Source organism: Perognathus longimembris, chromosome 7, assembly GCF_023159225.1.
Source record: "Perognathus longimembris pacificus isolate PPM17 chromosome 7, ASM2315922v1, whole genome shotgun sequence".
Lineage (NCBI taxonomy): Eukaryota > Metazoa > Chordata > Mammalia > Rodentia > Heteromyidae > Perognathus > Perognathus longimembris.
Window position 1 is genome coordinate 9,406,227 of NC_063167.1, and position 17,064 is coordinate 9,423,290.

Below are 17,064 nucleotides of genomic sequence, written 5' to 3' on the forward strand. Positions count from 1 at the left end.
AGCCTCATGACCGACCAAAAGGGAAAAAATATGTTGGTATCCAACACATTTGTTTTTTCTTGCTTCTTACTTTGCAGCTGAGGCTAATAGGATTTGTGATCATGAAAACTATGTTAACAAAATGTTTGAAATAAAGTGTAGCATGTTACAAAAAGAAGAATGAAAATACTGTGAAACTGAAGATATCCCTTCCTTATTTCTATAGACAGATTTTCTAGGGTCCTGGTAGAGCAGCAGCAGGACCGAGCGCGGAGGGAACAAGAAAGGATTCGTCTTTTTTCTGCTGACCCCTTTGACCTTGAAGCTCAGGCAAAGATAGAAGAAGATATAAGGTAATAATGACCCATGTACCTGATGACCAGATCTTAGAGTATCCAAGTCCGCCAAGGAAATATCATCTGGCATTAGTTGGCCGTCTGTTTGGAGATAGCCTTCTGTTTCAAAGATTCCAGGGGATCTTAGATCATTTTCTCCTTGTCCATGTTCCTCCCATTTTGATTCACCTTTGCAAACGTACAGGCGCCTGTTAAGTCCCTCCTGTTCTAAAATCTTATGAAGAGTCTCTGACTGGCAGACAGAATATCATTAGAGCCAGGCATGTAACCCCAGAATCAAAAGCAATGTCCCCAACCTGTAGAAACCACCATGCTGATGACTTAGGCTGATTTGAATCTTTCTCTTTAGAAATATGTGAGTCCTGAAGATGACTAGATTAGAGTGACACCCACACTATGGAACCTTATTCTGTCTCTACCTTCTCTCTTCACTGACCTCACCGAATAAACTGCCTGGCAGCAGCTCTGGCTTCTATAATGCAGTGGTTCTCATCTGGGCCTATATTAAATACACGTGAGAAGCTTTAAATGTGTAGATTGCACTAGTGGCTCGTGCCTGTAATCCTAGCTACTCAGGAGTATCTTGGTTTGAAGCCAACCTGGGCAGAAAAATCGATGAGACTCCATTTCCAGCTAACCAGCAAAGAGCCAGGCTGGAGATATGGCTCAAGTGGAGGAGTATCAGCCATGAGCAAGTGAGTTGACTGAAAACATGAGGCCCTGAATTTAAGCCCTGGTTATCCCCAACCCCTTCACCTCCTGTTGTAGATACTTCAGCCTTTCCTTCTCCCAAATCTGATGAGTCAGGATCTTCAAGAGTGGAGCCTCACCAAGTACAGTGATGTTAATGGCAGTCTTGGTGATGTCATTAGTCACAAACAAGATGCAATTTGAATAAAAGGATGGCTATTTTCCCCCTACTGCTGCTCCAAAAGTTTTTGAATTGTTTTGTTTAACTCAAGAAGCAGGAGGTTTATGAAGACATTATCCGTAAGCCATAGAGTAGAAGTGAGTTGAAACATCTCCAGGTAGCTTACATTCCTCCCCAAGAATGGCATAATGAGACTAGGTAATGCATTCATTCCTCTATAAAGGAGAAAGTGTCCCTGAATCCACTCCATGAATACAGTCCATAACAGCCAAAGCTACTGTGCTACATCAGAGGATTTCTTCTGTTGAAACATACTTGGATTGAGTGAGTACAAGATCGGGTACACAATTTTAGGTCACTTCTAAATTTAATAATATTCAGTAGCATAAAAGTGATGTAATTAGCTGGGCACTGGTGGCTCATGCCTGAAATCCTAGCTACTCAGGAGGCAGTTTGAAGCCAGCCCAGGCAGGAAAGTCCATGAGTCTCTTTTATCTCCAATAAACTACTCAGAAAAAGCTGGAAGTGGCACTCTGGCTCAAGTGGTAGAATACTTAGAGTACTAGCCTTGAGTAAAAAGAAGCTCAGGAACAGTGCCCAGGCCTTGAGTTCTAGCCCCAGGATTGGCAAAAAAAAAAAAAAAAAAGTGGTGTAATTTTATCATGTTTTGTTTAACATGCTGTGCACAGGGCATGTGTACACTGAAGTACAGTAGCTTTCTTATTTGTCTAATTAAATTAAAGGTGACTGACTTTCTTTAATATTGTATTATAGAAGGGCTGGTTAAGACAAAACATTATTACAAAAAGGACAAGCCGTGTAGTTTAGAGTAAAGGTCAGTGGACATTTTCCGTAAAGGATAGGTAATAAATATTTTAGGCTTTGCAAGCCATATGATCTCTGCCACCCGTGCTCAGCTCTGCCACTACCACGTGAGAGCAACCATTGCTAGTAGGACCAGTGAGTTGGTGGGTTGGATGCATGGTGTCCCTTGTAAAAGCAAATAAGGAAATTTTGGTTTTGTTTTTGCTGGCCCTGGGGCTTAAACTATGCACCTGGGTGTTGTCCCTGAGCTTATTTTTGCTCACGGCTAGCTCTTTCCCACTTGAGGCATAGCTCCACTTCTGGGGTTTTTTTTTGTTTGTTTTGCCAGTCCTGGGCTTGGACTCAGGGCCTGAGCACTGTCCCTGGCTTCTTTTTGCTCAAGGCTAGCACTCTGCCACTTGAGCCACAGCGCCACTTCTGGCTGTTTTCTGTATATGTGGTGCTGGGGAACCGAACCCAGGTCTTCATGTATAGGAGGCAAGCACTCTTACCACTAGGCCATAACCCCAGCCCCTGTTTTTTTCTATAATTAATGGTAAATAAGAGTCTCAGGGACTCTTTATCATGCCTTGACTGGCTTTAAACTGCAGTCTTCAGATCTCAGCTTTCTGAGAAGCTAGAATTACGGACATAAGCCACCTATGCCCAGATGTAGTTTGATAGCTCCTGATTCAGTATAGTTGATCCAAAGTTCTGGGGTACCCTTTTCTGCTACTGTCTCAGTCTTCACTGCTGATTGAGATTTTATTACTATTGGTAGTGTTTGGTAGTACGAAGAGAGAGGTGAGAATGAAGACATGAGATAACAGACTTATATATGCCTTTTTATTAAGTAGGTCTAGTAATTTTTTTTTCTTGCCAGACCTGGGGCTTGAACTCAGGGCCTGAGCACTGTCCCTGGCTTCTTTTGCTCAAGACTAGCACTCTACCACTTGAGCTACAACGCCACTTCTGGCTTTTTCTGTTTATGTGGTATTGAAGAATTGAACCCCAGGCTTTCTTGAGTCACAGCTCTACTTCCGGCTTTTTTTTCCCTGGTCCTGGGGCTTGAATTCAAGTTCTAGGTGCTTTCCCCGAGCTTCCCCTCCCCCCCCCCCCCCCCGCCAGTACTGGGCCTTGAACTCAGGCCCTGAGCACTGTCCCTGGCTTTTTTTTTTTTTTTTTTCCCTTAAGGCTAGCACTCTACCACTTGAGCCACCACGCCACTTCTGGCTTTTTCTTAATGTTTTTTCTTAATGTGGTGCTTGTTAGCATTTCCCCCGCCTCAGGTCCTCGGTTTGTCTAGCCCCTAGATCCACCCAAACCATACCTAAACTGATACCTAAACCATACCTGCCCTAGAGCTATAATGGGTCACTCCTGTGGGCTCTCTCGACTTCCCCTCGCTTGGGGGGGGGAAGGGACTTGTCCGCCCCTTCCCGGGTGGTCCATGATCGCTCACGAGGGAGCGATGGCCACGGGTAGCCTCGGTGGCCTGTGGTCGCAGGGTGCCCCATAGCCGCCAAGAACGACACGGACACGTGGGCCCCTGGAGAAAGCCATTAGGGCTTCTCTTTATTCAAATGAGGAACCCCCCAGATATACCCTAAAGGCGGGCACAAGAGAGGGGCCCCTGATTGGTCCAAAGGAGCTGTCCCTTAAGTGATGTCAGACTTCCTTCTCTTCCGGTTAAAGACAGGAAGGGGAGGGACAGGCTGAGGTCAGCTGTGGCCCCTTAAAGGTGCAGCTGACCCCAACATCTCCCACTCACCATTCTGACCTACCTACTTCCTCTTTAGCCCCAGAACTATATAAGTAAGCTACCACCTGGGTAAGGTGCTGAAGCCAGCCAGCTGCCATGTTGCTCCCTCTCCTGTGGGAAGTATGGCCCCACTAATAAACCTCATTATGAAGCTCTCCTCCCGTCTGACACTATCTCCGCATGGTCCCCTGGGGTGGCTGGGACATATCCTTTCAGTGCTGAGGAATTGAACCCAGGGCTTCATATATACGAGGCAAGCACTACCACTAGGCCACATTCCCAGCCTGGTTTGTGAGTTTTAAGATACCCCAGTCTTCAGAGTCTAGAGGCACACACCTCTCTCTCTCTCTCTCTCTCTCTCTCTCTCTCTCTCTCCTCTCTCTCTCTCTCTCTCACACACACACACACACACACACACACCACACCACACCCAGAAAAAGAAACATTCTTGAAATTCGCAAAGGGTTAAGACCCTGATTTCAAGGAGTTTATTTTTCTGTTTCTGAGCTTATAAAAGTACACAGTTGTTCTACAAGAAGGTGTTTTTTATACTTTTAGGTTTTCTGCCAGCTCTGTATAGTAAATCCCCTATCCTAGGGCAAAAGATGTAGAAAAATCTGTTTTTGAGCATTGTGACTTTGAAACAGACTTTTCTTCTGAGAAGTAGAGTGTTGAGTGTCCATGGCTTGTTTCGTTACAGGCAACAGAACATTGAAGAAAACATGACGATAGCTATGGAGGAGGCTCCAGAGAGCTTTGGCCAAGTAGTGATGCTTTACATTAACTGCAAAGTGAACGGACATCCTGTGAAAGCCTTTGTTGACTCAGGTGATGCTCCATTTTCGGTGTCTCGTGCCCTCCACGTCTCACCTGACGGGGGAGAAAGGAGACAGACTGTAATGCCTATGGAGACCTTGGTTCTTTGATCTGCCACAGGCATGGCAGTCATGGTTTGCTTACCAGTGTTCGTGTTGGTAATAGTTTATTCCCTAAACCATTTCCTAACTAGTTTTGTGTTTTTGCATTGTATTTTATTTTCTTCCCTTCCTGAGTTGCTTGGACATATCTCTAAAAAATTTAGAGTAATAAGAACTCTGAGGCAGATCTGTGTTGGTAGGAGAACAGGACCTCTTGCCACCCTTGCTTGCTTACTTTAGGTTAATAACTCGCTTTTGTGGAGTATTAGGAGGATAGAAAGAATTGCCTTCCCACACACATTCCCTTTCCTCTCAGTCTGGAGAGTCTAATGAGCAAGATAAGTTCTGGACCTTATCTCTGAGGTGAGATCTGAGTAGGGGAGATAGGTCAGGTCTTGAGCTGAGCCTTGTTTAAACTCAGGTGAACTTCAGAGAAAGTAAGAGCTTAGATGGGTACACATTACTCTTACCAGGTAAAAGTGGAGAGCTGGGGCTGGGGATATAGCCTAGTGGCAAGAGTGCCTGCCTCGGATACACGAGGCCCTAGGTTCGATTCCCCAGCACCACATATACAGAAAACGGCCAGAAGTGGCGCTGTGGCTCAAGTGGCAGAGTGCTAGCCTTGAGCGGGAAGAAGCCAGGGACAGTGCTCAGGCCCTGAGTCCAAGGCCCAGGACTGGCCCCCCAAAAAAAAAAAAAAGTGGAGAGCTGGGCTGGGGATATGGCCTAGTGGCAAGAGTGCTTGCCTCGTATACATGAGGCCCTGGGTTCGATTCCCCAGCACCACATATACAGAAAATGGCCAGAAGTGGCGCTGTGGCTCAAGTGGCAGAGTGCTAGCCTTGAGCAAGAAGAAGCCAGGGACAGTGCTCAGGCCCTGAGTCCAAGCCCCAGGACTGGCCAAAAAAAAAGTGGAGAGCTAGAGGTGCACAACAGCTGATGTGAGGTGGCATTCAAGGCCATAGTGGTATGGCTTTGGAAATGCTGAGAGGGTAAGTGATCCTAAAGTGAGAGTTGAGGAAGACTGAAGGCAGAGACAGATTTAGAGCATTCTGTAGCCCTAAAGATTGTAGCTGTTAAATTACATACCCAGTGAGTGGCATAGAAGCAGAGATGTGACCACTCGCAAGTGAGAAAGTACCAGCTGGGCCAATAGCTGTGCTCAGGAAAAGGAGGGCTCAGAAGTAGCAAACTGCAGAGGACCTCAGTGAGCTGTGTCTCAACAGGGCTGGGATAGAGTTGGAGAGCAGAAAGGAATAAGGAAGAGCAATAGTAAGGTGTGCCCACGTTTTACGACTTAAGAAAAACTTCCATTGGTAAAGATGGAGAGATCCCGAGAGGGAAAATACTAGGGTGGGAGGACTTTTATACCTTTGGCTCTGGATAGAGAGTCAGCACAGGGAGGAGAATTGAGAGAGATGAAAATTGTAGGCAAAGATCTTATCACAGCTGAGTACATGGACAGAAAACTGCCTAAGTAGTCCTAAATTTAGAAGGAAGCAGGACCGATTCTTGGCACATAGTGTGGAGTTTTATTGTTGTGGTCATTATTGCTCTGGGGCTAATCCCAGTGAAAAATGCTCAGAGTATGAATTGCTGCTTAGCATTGCTGCCTAGAGTCTCATCAGAGTCTCAGCATCTGAACTTTTAGGAGGTCCCTTCCGGGCAGTTCTGCTTTCCGTCACAGCCGCAAATGTTAGGCAAAGCACTGGTAAGGAAACACTAGGTGAAGAGGTACTGGGTACAAAGAGGCTTGGTCTCAAATTCATTGTACTCTTTAAATGCTGTTCTTTGAATCATGATACAGTGTGAATTGTGTCTTTGTTATCTGATGGTTTTCTCTCCCTCCAGGTGCCCAGATGACTATTATGAGCCAGGCTTGTGCAGAAAGGTGTAATATAATGAGACTGGTGGACCGGCGGTGGGCAGGGATTGCCAAAGGAGTGGGCACCCAGAAAATTATTGGAAGGGTTCACCTAGGTGAGTGAAAGGCACTGGGAGTTGCCATCTTTGTCTGATAGTGGGTTTTTTGGGGTTTTTTTTGCCGGTCCTGGGCTTGAACTCAGGGCCTGAGCACTGTCCCTGGCTTCTTTTTGCTCAAGGCTAGCACTCTGCCACTTGAGCCACAAGTGCTACTTCTGGCTTTTTTGACATATATGTGGCATTGAGGAATCGAACCCAGGGCTTCATGTATACAAGGCGAGTACTTTACCACTAGGCCATATACCCAGCCCCCTGATAGTGGGTTTTTAAGTTTTAGGATGTTTATGTCTGTTTGTTTATAATTTTCCTTTGCAGGAAAGTTAGTAAGACCTATCATCTCCAAATTAACCATCCAAAAGTCAGAAGTGGAACTATGGCTCAAGTGGTACAGCTCTAACTTCGAGCAAAAAAAGCTAAGGGACAATACCAAGGCTCTGAGTTTAAAAAAAAGGGGGGGGGGCTGGGGATATAGCCTAGTGGCAAGAGTGCCTGCCTCGGATACACGAGGCCGTAGGTTCGATTCCCCAGTACCACATATACAGAAAACGGCCAGAAGCGGCGCTGTGGCTCAAGTGGCAGAGTGCTAGCCTTGAGCGGGAAGAAGCCAGGGACAGTGCTCAGGCCCTGAGTCCAAGGCCCAGGACTGGCCAAAAAAAAAGGAAAAAGAAACCTCAGACTTTCCTGCCTGATTTTGAACTTCAGTTTCTTCAGTCCCCTGAGTAGCTAGGATTATAGGAATGAGCCCAGCGCCTGGCACTATTCGGATTCTTTATCCCTTTTTATTTGCACTTTGTCTATCTCTCTAGCAGGGTATTTTGAAGTACCTGGGTATGGCTCTTGCATCTGTGCGGGTGGTATTCCATAGCCTTTTCAATCTGGAATCTTGAGTCCTCCAGTTTCTGGGCGTAGAACCCTGGGCCTAGGTGCAAATTAAGTACACTCTTCCCCTGAGCTTTCTCTTCCCCCGTCCCCTTCCCGAAGGCACTGGAGAGTCACTGGGTACTTCATGGTGTCTGGACAGACTGTAGCCTTCTGCTTTCACCATTTGTCTCTAGTTGCGGTAAAATTTACATTCTTCTCGGTTTTTCTCATGGTCGTCTGCTATCTAGTTTCAAAGTTTTATTTCTTTTGTCTCTCCCATCATTTTTGGTCTTAGGAATTTGTGCCTCAGGGGGCAAAAAAAAAAATAACCCAAAACAGATCTGGCTGAGTAGGTGCTGGTGGCTCTTGCCTATAATCCTAGCTGCTCAGGAGGCTGAGATCTGAGTATCCCATTCAAAGGGAAGAAGAGTCCTAGTGAGACTCTTATCTCTAACCATCAGAAAACAGGAAGTTAGAACTCTGGCTTAAAGCCGTAGAGCTCTAGCCTTGAGCAAAAAAGCTTAGGGACAGAACTCAGGCCCTGAGTTCAAGCCCCAAACAAAAACAAACCGGCCTGGAACAGATAGTGGTAGAATAAGCACTGGGTCCTATTTCCAGCACTGCAAATACCACAAAGGTCTTTCTAACTTTCAAGGAATAAATTGGATCCAAGCATGTGCTCAGTTCCTAGTATTTTTAGTTTTTTTGTGTTTGTTTTTGTTTTGGTGCCGGTCCTGTGTCTGAGCTATTGCTCTACCACTGGAGCCACAGCTTGACTTGTGGCTTTTTGGTGCTTAATTGGGTATGAATCTCATGTACTTACATGCCTGGGCTGACTTTGAACCATGATTGTCAGATATCAGCCTCCTGAGTAGCTGGGATTACAGGTTTAAGCCCAGGCTGGGGCTGGAACCTAGGGCTTACGAGTGCCAGACCAGTATTGTACCATTGAGGTACATCCCCCTGATCCACTGTGAGTTTAGGTCTTCATTGGCTTTTACTGGTTTTTGTTTCACTTTTTTCCCCCCTCTCAGTCGTGGGGGTTGAACTCCGGGCCTGGGTAGTGTCCCTGAACTTCTTTGCTCAAGGCTAGCACTCTACCACTTGAGCCACAGCACCTCTTTCAGCTTGACTGGTTTTATGTATTTAATCTACTTGTTTCTGTATTGAGCCTGTGATTGAGTGAAGGAAACCAAGGCTCAGGATGATGGGTTCACTTCCAGAGCCAACGTAAGTAATCTGTTGTCTTCCTGTGTTTTAGCTCAGGTTCAGATTGAAGGAGATTTTCTGGCATGCTCCTTCTCTATACTGGAGGAACAGCCCATGGACATGCTTCTGGGACTGGACATGCTTAAACGGCACCAGGTGATTAAGAGCCTTTTTTGCTGTGGTACTGTCACTACATTTCTATTGGAGTTACATACAATGGAAAACCAAGACAAATGACCTTTCAAACCTGCAATTGTCTTCTGTCAGTTAAGTCATACAAAGGTTGAGATGATGTGCCATTAAAAAATAGAATCTGAGGGGCTGGGGATATGGCCTAGTGGCAAGAGTACTTGCCTCTTATACATGAGGCCCTGGGTTCAATTCCCCAGCACCACATATACAGAAAACGGCCAGAAGTGGCGCTGTGGCTCAAGTGGCAGAGTGCTAGCCTTGAGCAAAAAGAAGCCAGGGACAGTGCTCAGGCCCTGAGTCCAAGCCCCAGGACTGGCAAAAAAAAAAAAAAAAAAGAATCTGAGTGGAGCTTTGGCTCAAGTGGTAAAACAGTAGCCTTGAACAAAAAAAGCTCAGGGACAGTGCCTAGGCCCTAAGGTCAAGCTCCAGGACCTCACCCGAGGGGGGAAAAAAAAAAGAATCTGAAATCCAGGTACCAGTAGCTCATGCCAATAACCGTAGGTACTCAGGAAACTGAGATAAGAGGATCACAGTTCAGGCCAGCTGGGGCAAGAAAATTCATGAGATTCTTATTTCGATTAACCACCAAAAAATGTCAGAAACTATGGCACAAATGGTGGAGCATTAGCCTTGAGCAAAAAGTTCATGGGCTGCTCTCAGGCCTCAGTCCAAGTCCTTGTCATCTTAGAATTGCAGTTTGGGGCTAGTGCAGACATAAAGATTCACGAGAGGGCTGGAGGTTTAGCTCATGTTGAGTGCCAGCTAATCAAGCAAGTTGAATCAGTGTGTAGGCACTGAGTTCAAGCCCCAGTCCTGCCAAAAAGAATAGGTATATAAGACCTGAATCCTGTAATTCTAGCTACTCAGGAGGCTGAGCCCTGTAAGACTGAGGCTCAAAGCCAGGAAGGACAGACAAATCCATGAGATTCCGTCTCCAGTTAGCAAAAATGCTGAACTTGGATGCATGGCTTGAGTAGTGAATGCCAGCTGTGAATAAGAGAGCTGAACAAGAGCATAAGGCCCTGAGTTCACACTCCAGACAAGCACAGACAAAAAAAAAGAAAAAAAAGTTGACAAGACTCCATGTCAGGAAATGGCTGGGCTCAAGGACCCTGTCATCCCCAGCAACAAGAACAAGCAACAAGATTGTAGCCCAGACATAAGTCAAAGAATTCTACTTGGCCTGGTGCTGGTAGCTCACGCTTGTAATCCTAGCTACTCAGGAGGCTGAGACCTGAGGATCGAGGTTTGAAGCCATCCCAGGCAGGAAAGTCCATGAGACTCATCTCCAATAAAATACTCAGCCAAAAGTGGCGCTTTGCTCATGTGGTAGAGCACTAGCCTTGAGCACAGAGAGGCTCAGGGACTGTGCCCAGGGCCTTGAGTTCAAGCTCCAGGACTAACCAAAAAATAAAACAAGAATTCTATTTTGGAAAAAACAGCCAGTTAAGAAAGGGATAGTACAGACATAGCTTAAGTGGTAGGGTTACTTTCTTTTTTGCAGGCAAAGTTTAGTGTTTCTAAACTCAAGCCTTTGTGCTTGCTAGGTAGGTTCTTTACCTTTAGAGCTCTACCCCTGGCCCTTTTATTTTCTCTCTCTCACCTAGGGTATACTTACTTAGACTGTCCTAGACTGTGATCCACCTACGTAAATGTCCCACGGGGATAGGATGGCAAGTGCATGACACTGTATCCAGCTGTTGATTGAGAATGAAGTCTATGTTTTTGCCTAGGCTCTCCACAAACTTTATTTCTCCTGATTTCTTTTCTGCCTCCCTAGTATGTAGGATTCCAACTTTTTGGTTTTGGATGTAATTTGGGTTTTTTGGTGCTGATATCAGGGCTTAAAATGGTGCTCAGCTATTTGAGCCACATCTCCAGTCCCAACTTTTTTGCTAGTTAATTGGGGATAAGAGTCTCTCGAATTTGTCCAGCTTTTGTTTTTTGTTTTTTGCAGCAGTCATGGAGCTTGAACTGAGGGCCTAGATGCTGTCCCTGAGCTTCTTTTGCTCAAGGCTAGCACTCTAGCCTTGAGCCATGGTGCTGCTTCTGGATTTTTCTGTTTATGTGGTGCTGAGAAATCCAGTGCTGCTTCTGGATTTTTCTGTTTATGTGGTGCTGAGAAATCCAGGGCTTCATGTATGCTAGGCCAGCACTCTGCCGCTAAAGCCACATTCCCAGCCCCTTTGTCCAGCTTTTAAATCTTGATCATTTGGATCTTAGCCTGAGTCGCTAGTGTTAAAGCTAGCATCATAGGTGTGACCCACTTGGAGTCAGCTTGTCATTTTAGGTGCAAGCCTTAGATAGTTACCAAACAGCACTTAGAGTAAATTTGAAGAGTAAGGGCAGTATACATTTGATTAAGGATTGAATCTCCACCAAGAATTAGAAGGTATATTAATTTGTAGTGATATTTCTATACTGAAGCCTACTAACTTAAGATTCTCTGTAGGGGGAGGGGGGAATGAGGGAGGAGGTAACAAGTTGAACAAGAAATGTACTCATTGTCTTACATATGAAACTGTAACCACTCTGTATTTCACTTTGACAATAAAGGGGGGGAAATGGAAAAAATAATGTAAAAATTCCCTGTGAATGGAGTTTTAAATCCCAGATCATGATTTTTCTGTATTATTCCTTCTAAGTGTTCCATTGACCTCAAGAAGAATGTCCTAGTGATCGGCACCACAGGCTCACAGACCACCTTCCTTCCCGAGGGAGAGCTCCCAGAGTGCGCACGCTTGGCGTACGGAGCCGGACGAGAGGACATGCGGCCAGAGGAGATTGCAGACCGAGAGTTAGCAGAAGCCATTCAGAAGTCAGCAGAGGAAGCAGGTATTTGGAATGGCCAGCTCCTTGAGTAATGTTTGTGTTACTAGTGAGGGAAAGTACCTTTCTAATATGTAATGTGTCATCCTCAGTAGTAGATACGGCTTTTGTTTGTCTTTCTCCTTTCTCCTCTCATCTCTAATACTCAGTGTCAGCAAATCAAAAAGCAGCAATCCATTGCTGTGGCCAGGATAAATGTCAGCCCTTTCTTGGGCCTCCTCGAACTCTTGTTTTTCCCTACAGGAAGTTACAGCAGTATGCAGATACTTCTGAGCTCCTCGGTTACTTCCCTGAAGTTGCCTATCATTTTTGTGAGCTCATTCAAGCTGAAGGGTACCTCGTCTCTGGCTAAGCAGTGCCAGCTGTTAATAAATTTACTGAAAGTGCTGCTGCCCCAGAGGGAAGAGCCAGTAATAAGGCTTATTTGAAGGTGGGCACTGGCAGCCACTAGCTACTCAGGAGGCTGAAATCTGAGAATGGAGATTTGAAGCCAGCCTAGTCAGGAAAGTCCATGAGACTCTTTAACTCTTAATTAACCTCCCCCCAAAAAGCTCCAGATGTAGCCGTGGCTCAAGCAATAGCCTTGAGTAGACAAAGCTTAGGGACAGCGCCCTGGCCCTGAGCTCGAACCCCAGGACTGGCACCATTCATACATACATACATACATACATACATACATACATACATACATACATACAACAAAAAGATGCATTAAACATGGTGAGATGTAGATTCACTCTTATTTGGCTGTAGAGCAGTGTATCAAATAAGTCCCAAATCTAAAGACAGGGCCAAATTTTCTGGGTAAGATGGCCCAACACACTTGTGTTGTAACACATCTGTTACAGAACAATGACTGAAATGTATTTTCTAGATGCTGAAAAGTCTTAACTTTTGAGTTATTTCAAAGTCTTGAGCCAGGATTATTCATCAGTATGACTAAGCTCACACATTACTTTTTATGAACAGTAAAATGTATCAGAGTTACAAGCTTAGGGAACAGCTTTTTCCTAAAGACAGAAGAGATAATGAACTTGAAAAATAAGCAATCAGGCTAGGTGTGAGTTGTGCTTGTGATTCCAAGAGAGCGTTTGAGGCTGGCCTGGGCAGAGCTAATGAGACCCTATTTAAACCACTAGGTGGATATTGTGGCGCACGGACTCACCCTAGCTACATGGCAGCATAAATAGGATCACAGTCCAGCCTGTCCTGTGCAAAAACTTGGAGACCCTGTCTCCCCAAAATAAAAAAGACTAGGGACCTGACTTAAGTAGTAGAGCCCCTACCAACAAGTGTGAGGCCCTGAGTTCAAACCCCTGCACATTATATATGAATGAATAAATAATAAGCCAGGAAGACAGACTTTACTGGAGAGCATTCCTGTGCACAGTGCACCCTCGAGCCCTGTATGGGTCTGGGAAGCAGGTGTGGTATTCCAATGTGGCCTCACAGAATCTCCGTCACCTTCTGACCTAGTTTTATTTAGAAAGTCGAATTCTGGTTGCAACTGCAGTGTTTTGAAAGAAGGGAAGAACTTTGAACTGCCAACAGTCATTTAATCTTCGTAGCATGCCCGCTTACCACATTCTGGATAACTTGTCTGTGTAGTCATAGTACTGTGTACTAATCTTGAGTGTGCATTACAGCATTTCAGAGTTTTTTTTCCTTTTCTTTCCCTCCCCAGTCTCAATGTTATTGGAGAAACACCAGCTGGTGGTAGCCATGATTTTTAACCTATTATTAACAGTTGTCTTCTTGGAACAATGACTTTATTTTAATAAAAAGTTTTAAGAAGTTCATTTAACAAGTTCACACTTGTAATCCTAGCTACTATAGAAGCTGAGATCTGAGGATTGTGGTCCAAAGCCAGCCCAGGCAGGAAAGTTCATGAAACTCTATCTTCAATTAACCAACCATCAAAAAAAAAAAGCGGGGCTGGGGATATGGCCTAGTGGCAAGACTGCTTGCCTCGTATACATGAGGCCCTGGGTTCGATTCCCCAGCACCACATATACAGAAAATGGCCAGAAGTGGCACTGTGGCTCAAGTGGCAGATTGCCAGCCTTGAGCAAGAAGAAGCCAGGGACAGTGCTCAGGCCCTGAGTCCAAGCCCCAGGACTGGCCCCCCCCAAAAAATAAAAGTACTGGAAGTGGATTTGTGGCTCGAGTGGCAGAGTTGTGGACCGTGAACATATGTGGCAGTGCCCAAGTCCTTCAGTTCGAGCCTCAATATGGACACCCCCCCAAAAAAAAGAAAGAAAAAGGAAATGACTTTTTATCCTTGTAACCTTTTGTTGCTGATATGTATGGCTTATGTTTAGTGAAATAATTCTGGAGCGGTAGGTCCTATTTGCTCAGAAAATTAATTTCCCAATTGTCATCAAAATCAAAACTGAGACAGGCTCACACCTGTAATCCAAGCTACTAAGGCTGAGATCTGAAGATCGTGGTTCAAAGCTAGCCTGGGCAGAAAAGTCCCAGTGAAACTCTTATCTCCAATCAACCACTCAGAAAACTAGAAGTGGAGCTATGGCTCAAAATGGTAGACCTCGGGCTGGGAATATGGCCTAGTGGTAAAGTGCTCGCCTCGTATACAGAAGCCCTGGGTTTGATTCCTCAGCACCACATATATAGAAAAAAGCCAGAAGTGGCGCTGTGGCTTAAGAGGTAGACCTCTAGCCTTGAGCAAAAAGAGATCAAAGACAGTGCCCAGGCCCTGAGTTCAAGCCCCATGACTGAGGAGAAAGCAAAACTGCGCGTAGTAGATGAAAGCATTTTGGAGAGCCTTTTCTTTGGTAGCTGTATGAGTATGTTTATCTCTTCTATTCATTGACAAGTAATTTAGAGTAGTGGCTATATCTGGTATATTTTCTAAAAACTGAACAAAATGAAGGTAAGTCAGGATAGAAGTTGAACAGCTTTGGGTTGTTTTCTTGCAAAAATGAGTCTTGAGTCAAGTATGTCTGTGATCTCAGCACTGGAGAGTCAGAAACGAGGATTAAGAGTTCAAGGCCACTCTGGGCTTGCTAGAGACTGTTTTATATACATAAACAAAAATGAATCTCAACTGAGCAGCTTAGGAAGTTAGCATTGTGCACTAATCTTGAGTATGCATTATAGCACACTCAACATTGTTACATGTGTTCATTAACCTTTATAAGATTTTCTTATTTCACAGTTCTGACAGATGGACTCTTTTCTCCTGTCTCATGTTTTTGCTCATAAATTTTGTGTATAGTGTGTTGAAGTTAATTTCTTTCCAAGATCAGTATCAAAGTAGAATTGGGTGTGGATATAATCCCAGTTCTTTGTGGGCTGAGGCAAGATCTGGAGTTCAAGACCAACCTGGATTTGTGAAGTCCTGTTTGGGGGGAATGGGGAGGCTGTTGGAGCTGACACATCGTTTTATATCTGGTGAGAGAATTGAAGCAACAGCAAATCTTTGAGTTTCCGAAGGTTAGAAACATCCCAGCTTTGACTCTGCTGGTTCCTGGCAAAGGAGTGAAGACTATAACCCTGCATGCTGTGTGGTTTGCATTGTTAACCCGAGTTTGCTTGTCTGTTTCCTAACCCAAACAGAGCGTCCGAAGCCATGATGCATGTAGTGTGTGTGTGCTGCAGCTGGAGTGGGCCCCAGACCAGGTATTTATAGACACCATGCCATTTGTCACCTGTGATTTCAAAGTCTCTCTGGAGCATTTTGGAAGTTAGCCTCTATTGTTCAATATGGTTACAACTAGCCTTGCATATACATTTGGATGTCTGTTGGCATGTATGCATACATAAGCGTAAGTTGCTGTTTAGATGTTTTTTGTTAGTAGAACAGCGGAGGGGGGGTGTCCCCTGTACCTCCACACCTCCCTGTCGTGCATAGCATAGCACATAGCAAGGGTGTTGGTGTCACAGCACCTAGTCATTGATGACTATACTTTTATGAATTTCATGAAGCCCTTGCCTCCGAAAAGCAGAAAGCTCTTCTTCCCACCCCCACCCCCAAATACTGCACATGACTTCCTGGAATTAAAGAAGGGCAGAAATTTTCATTCTTTCGAAGGAGAAGTGGAAACAAGCCTGGTGCCTTGTCCAGGATAACAGATTCAGTTACATAGGCAGGCCCAGTATGGAATACACTACTACAATCCCAGCATTCTAGATGCTAAGATGGAGAGATCAAGAGTTCAAGACCAGTACTGAGAATGTAGCCCAGTAATAGAGCACTTGTCTGACAAAGCTCTGAGTTCAGCCCCTAGCATTGTAAGAGAGTTAAAAGCTAGCCTGGATTACATAGCAAGACCATGCCTCTAAAATAATTTAGGACACAAAGTAGATGGGACTTTGATTTTCCCATTTATCTATGGTTTAAATAAGTAAGGTCAGTGTCAGCATGAGTGAATTTGGAGGAAGAAAGGTGGTCTTTCAATCGACTGAGAACTTGATAGGGGTTTGGAGACTAACGGTTATAATTCATAGGATCCCCTCCTCTCTGTTCCTTTCCCTCTCCCTTCATCTCTCCCTCCTTTTTCCTCCCCCTCCTTTTACTTCTGCTTTTCCCTTTTCTCCCCACCTCCACTCCTTGTAACAGGTTAAATAGGCACAATTTAATCTTAACACCCATTTCCTCCTCTTCTAATCATCCTGTAGTACCGAGCCAGTCCTCCCCTGTGGTTAGAGGGAGGCCAGTGGACCTGGCTGTCCCAACCTCAGGAGGGCTGCATGCTGCTCCTGGAGTGATTACTGAGTCGCCCAGGCTGTGCCACGCCCACCCACACACCCATACCTGCTTCTCTGTGATTGGCATGCCAGAGCCACAGTGCTAACGTGAACATGTCAGTACCTTTTGTTTTCTGTTAACATCAGTTCACAGAGTCAGCCTATCCATTAGATTGATAAACTAATACCTTTCTAGATTCCAGTGGGTATTATTTAAACTGAGACAAGTGCTCTTTACCACTAAATTGTAAAATAACACTGTTTCCTAAGGAGTTGAGAACTTTCTCGCAGTGCTTGATCTTCAGCTGTTAACCAGTGTCTGGCTGGAATATTTAAAAGCCATTTGAATTGGAGGTTCATTGCTTCATGACTTACGTGAAGGTCAAACTCTTCCTTTGGATGTCATAACATTTGAGTTGCCTTTAAGCCCAATGGTGTAATGTGATGGGCCTTGTTAGCAGCGAGCAGCCTTTTGACTTGTTAAAGCACAACGTTGTATGTGGTAGGAATGTGGTTGTATTAAATCTGTTTGATCTTCAGCTTTCCTTTTGTTGTCTGACTCGATTTGATCATACAGTTTGACCATACTTT

The 17,064-nt window shown here is 44.9% G+C and overlaps 1 protein-coding gene across 4 annotated transcripts in view; it reads left to right on the forward strand.

Annotated features, from left to right (window-relative positions):
• LOC125354605 (protein DDI1 homolog 2) overlaps positions 1–17,064 on the forward strand; it is a 40,619-nt gene that overhangs the window by 19,757 nt on the left and 3,798 nt on the right. Inside the window, exons 4-9 of one of the 4 annotated variants that reach the window (XM_048350292.1) lie at positions 206–332; positions 4,473–4,600; positions 6,541–6,669; positions 8,795–8,898; positions 11,580–11,769; positions 15,343–15,405. In XM_048350292.1, the coding sequence (XP_048206249.1) occupies positions 206–332; positions 4,473–4,600; positions 6,541–6,669; positions 8,795–8,898; positions 11,580–11,769; positions 15,343–15,359 (695 nt within the window). In that variant the 3' untranslated portion in view covers positions 15,360–15,405. Of the gene's footprint in view, positions 1–205; positions 333–4,472; positions 4,601–6,540; positions 6,670–8,794; positions 8,899–11,579; positions 12,304–15,342; positions 15,406–17,064 lie in introns of those variants that run through there. The other 3 variants (XM_048350289.1, XM_048350291.1, XM_048350290.1) reach the window with 3 other exon arrangements.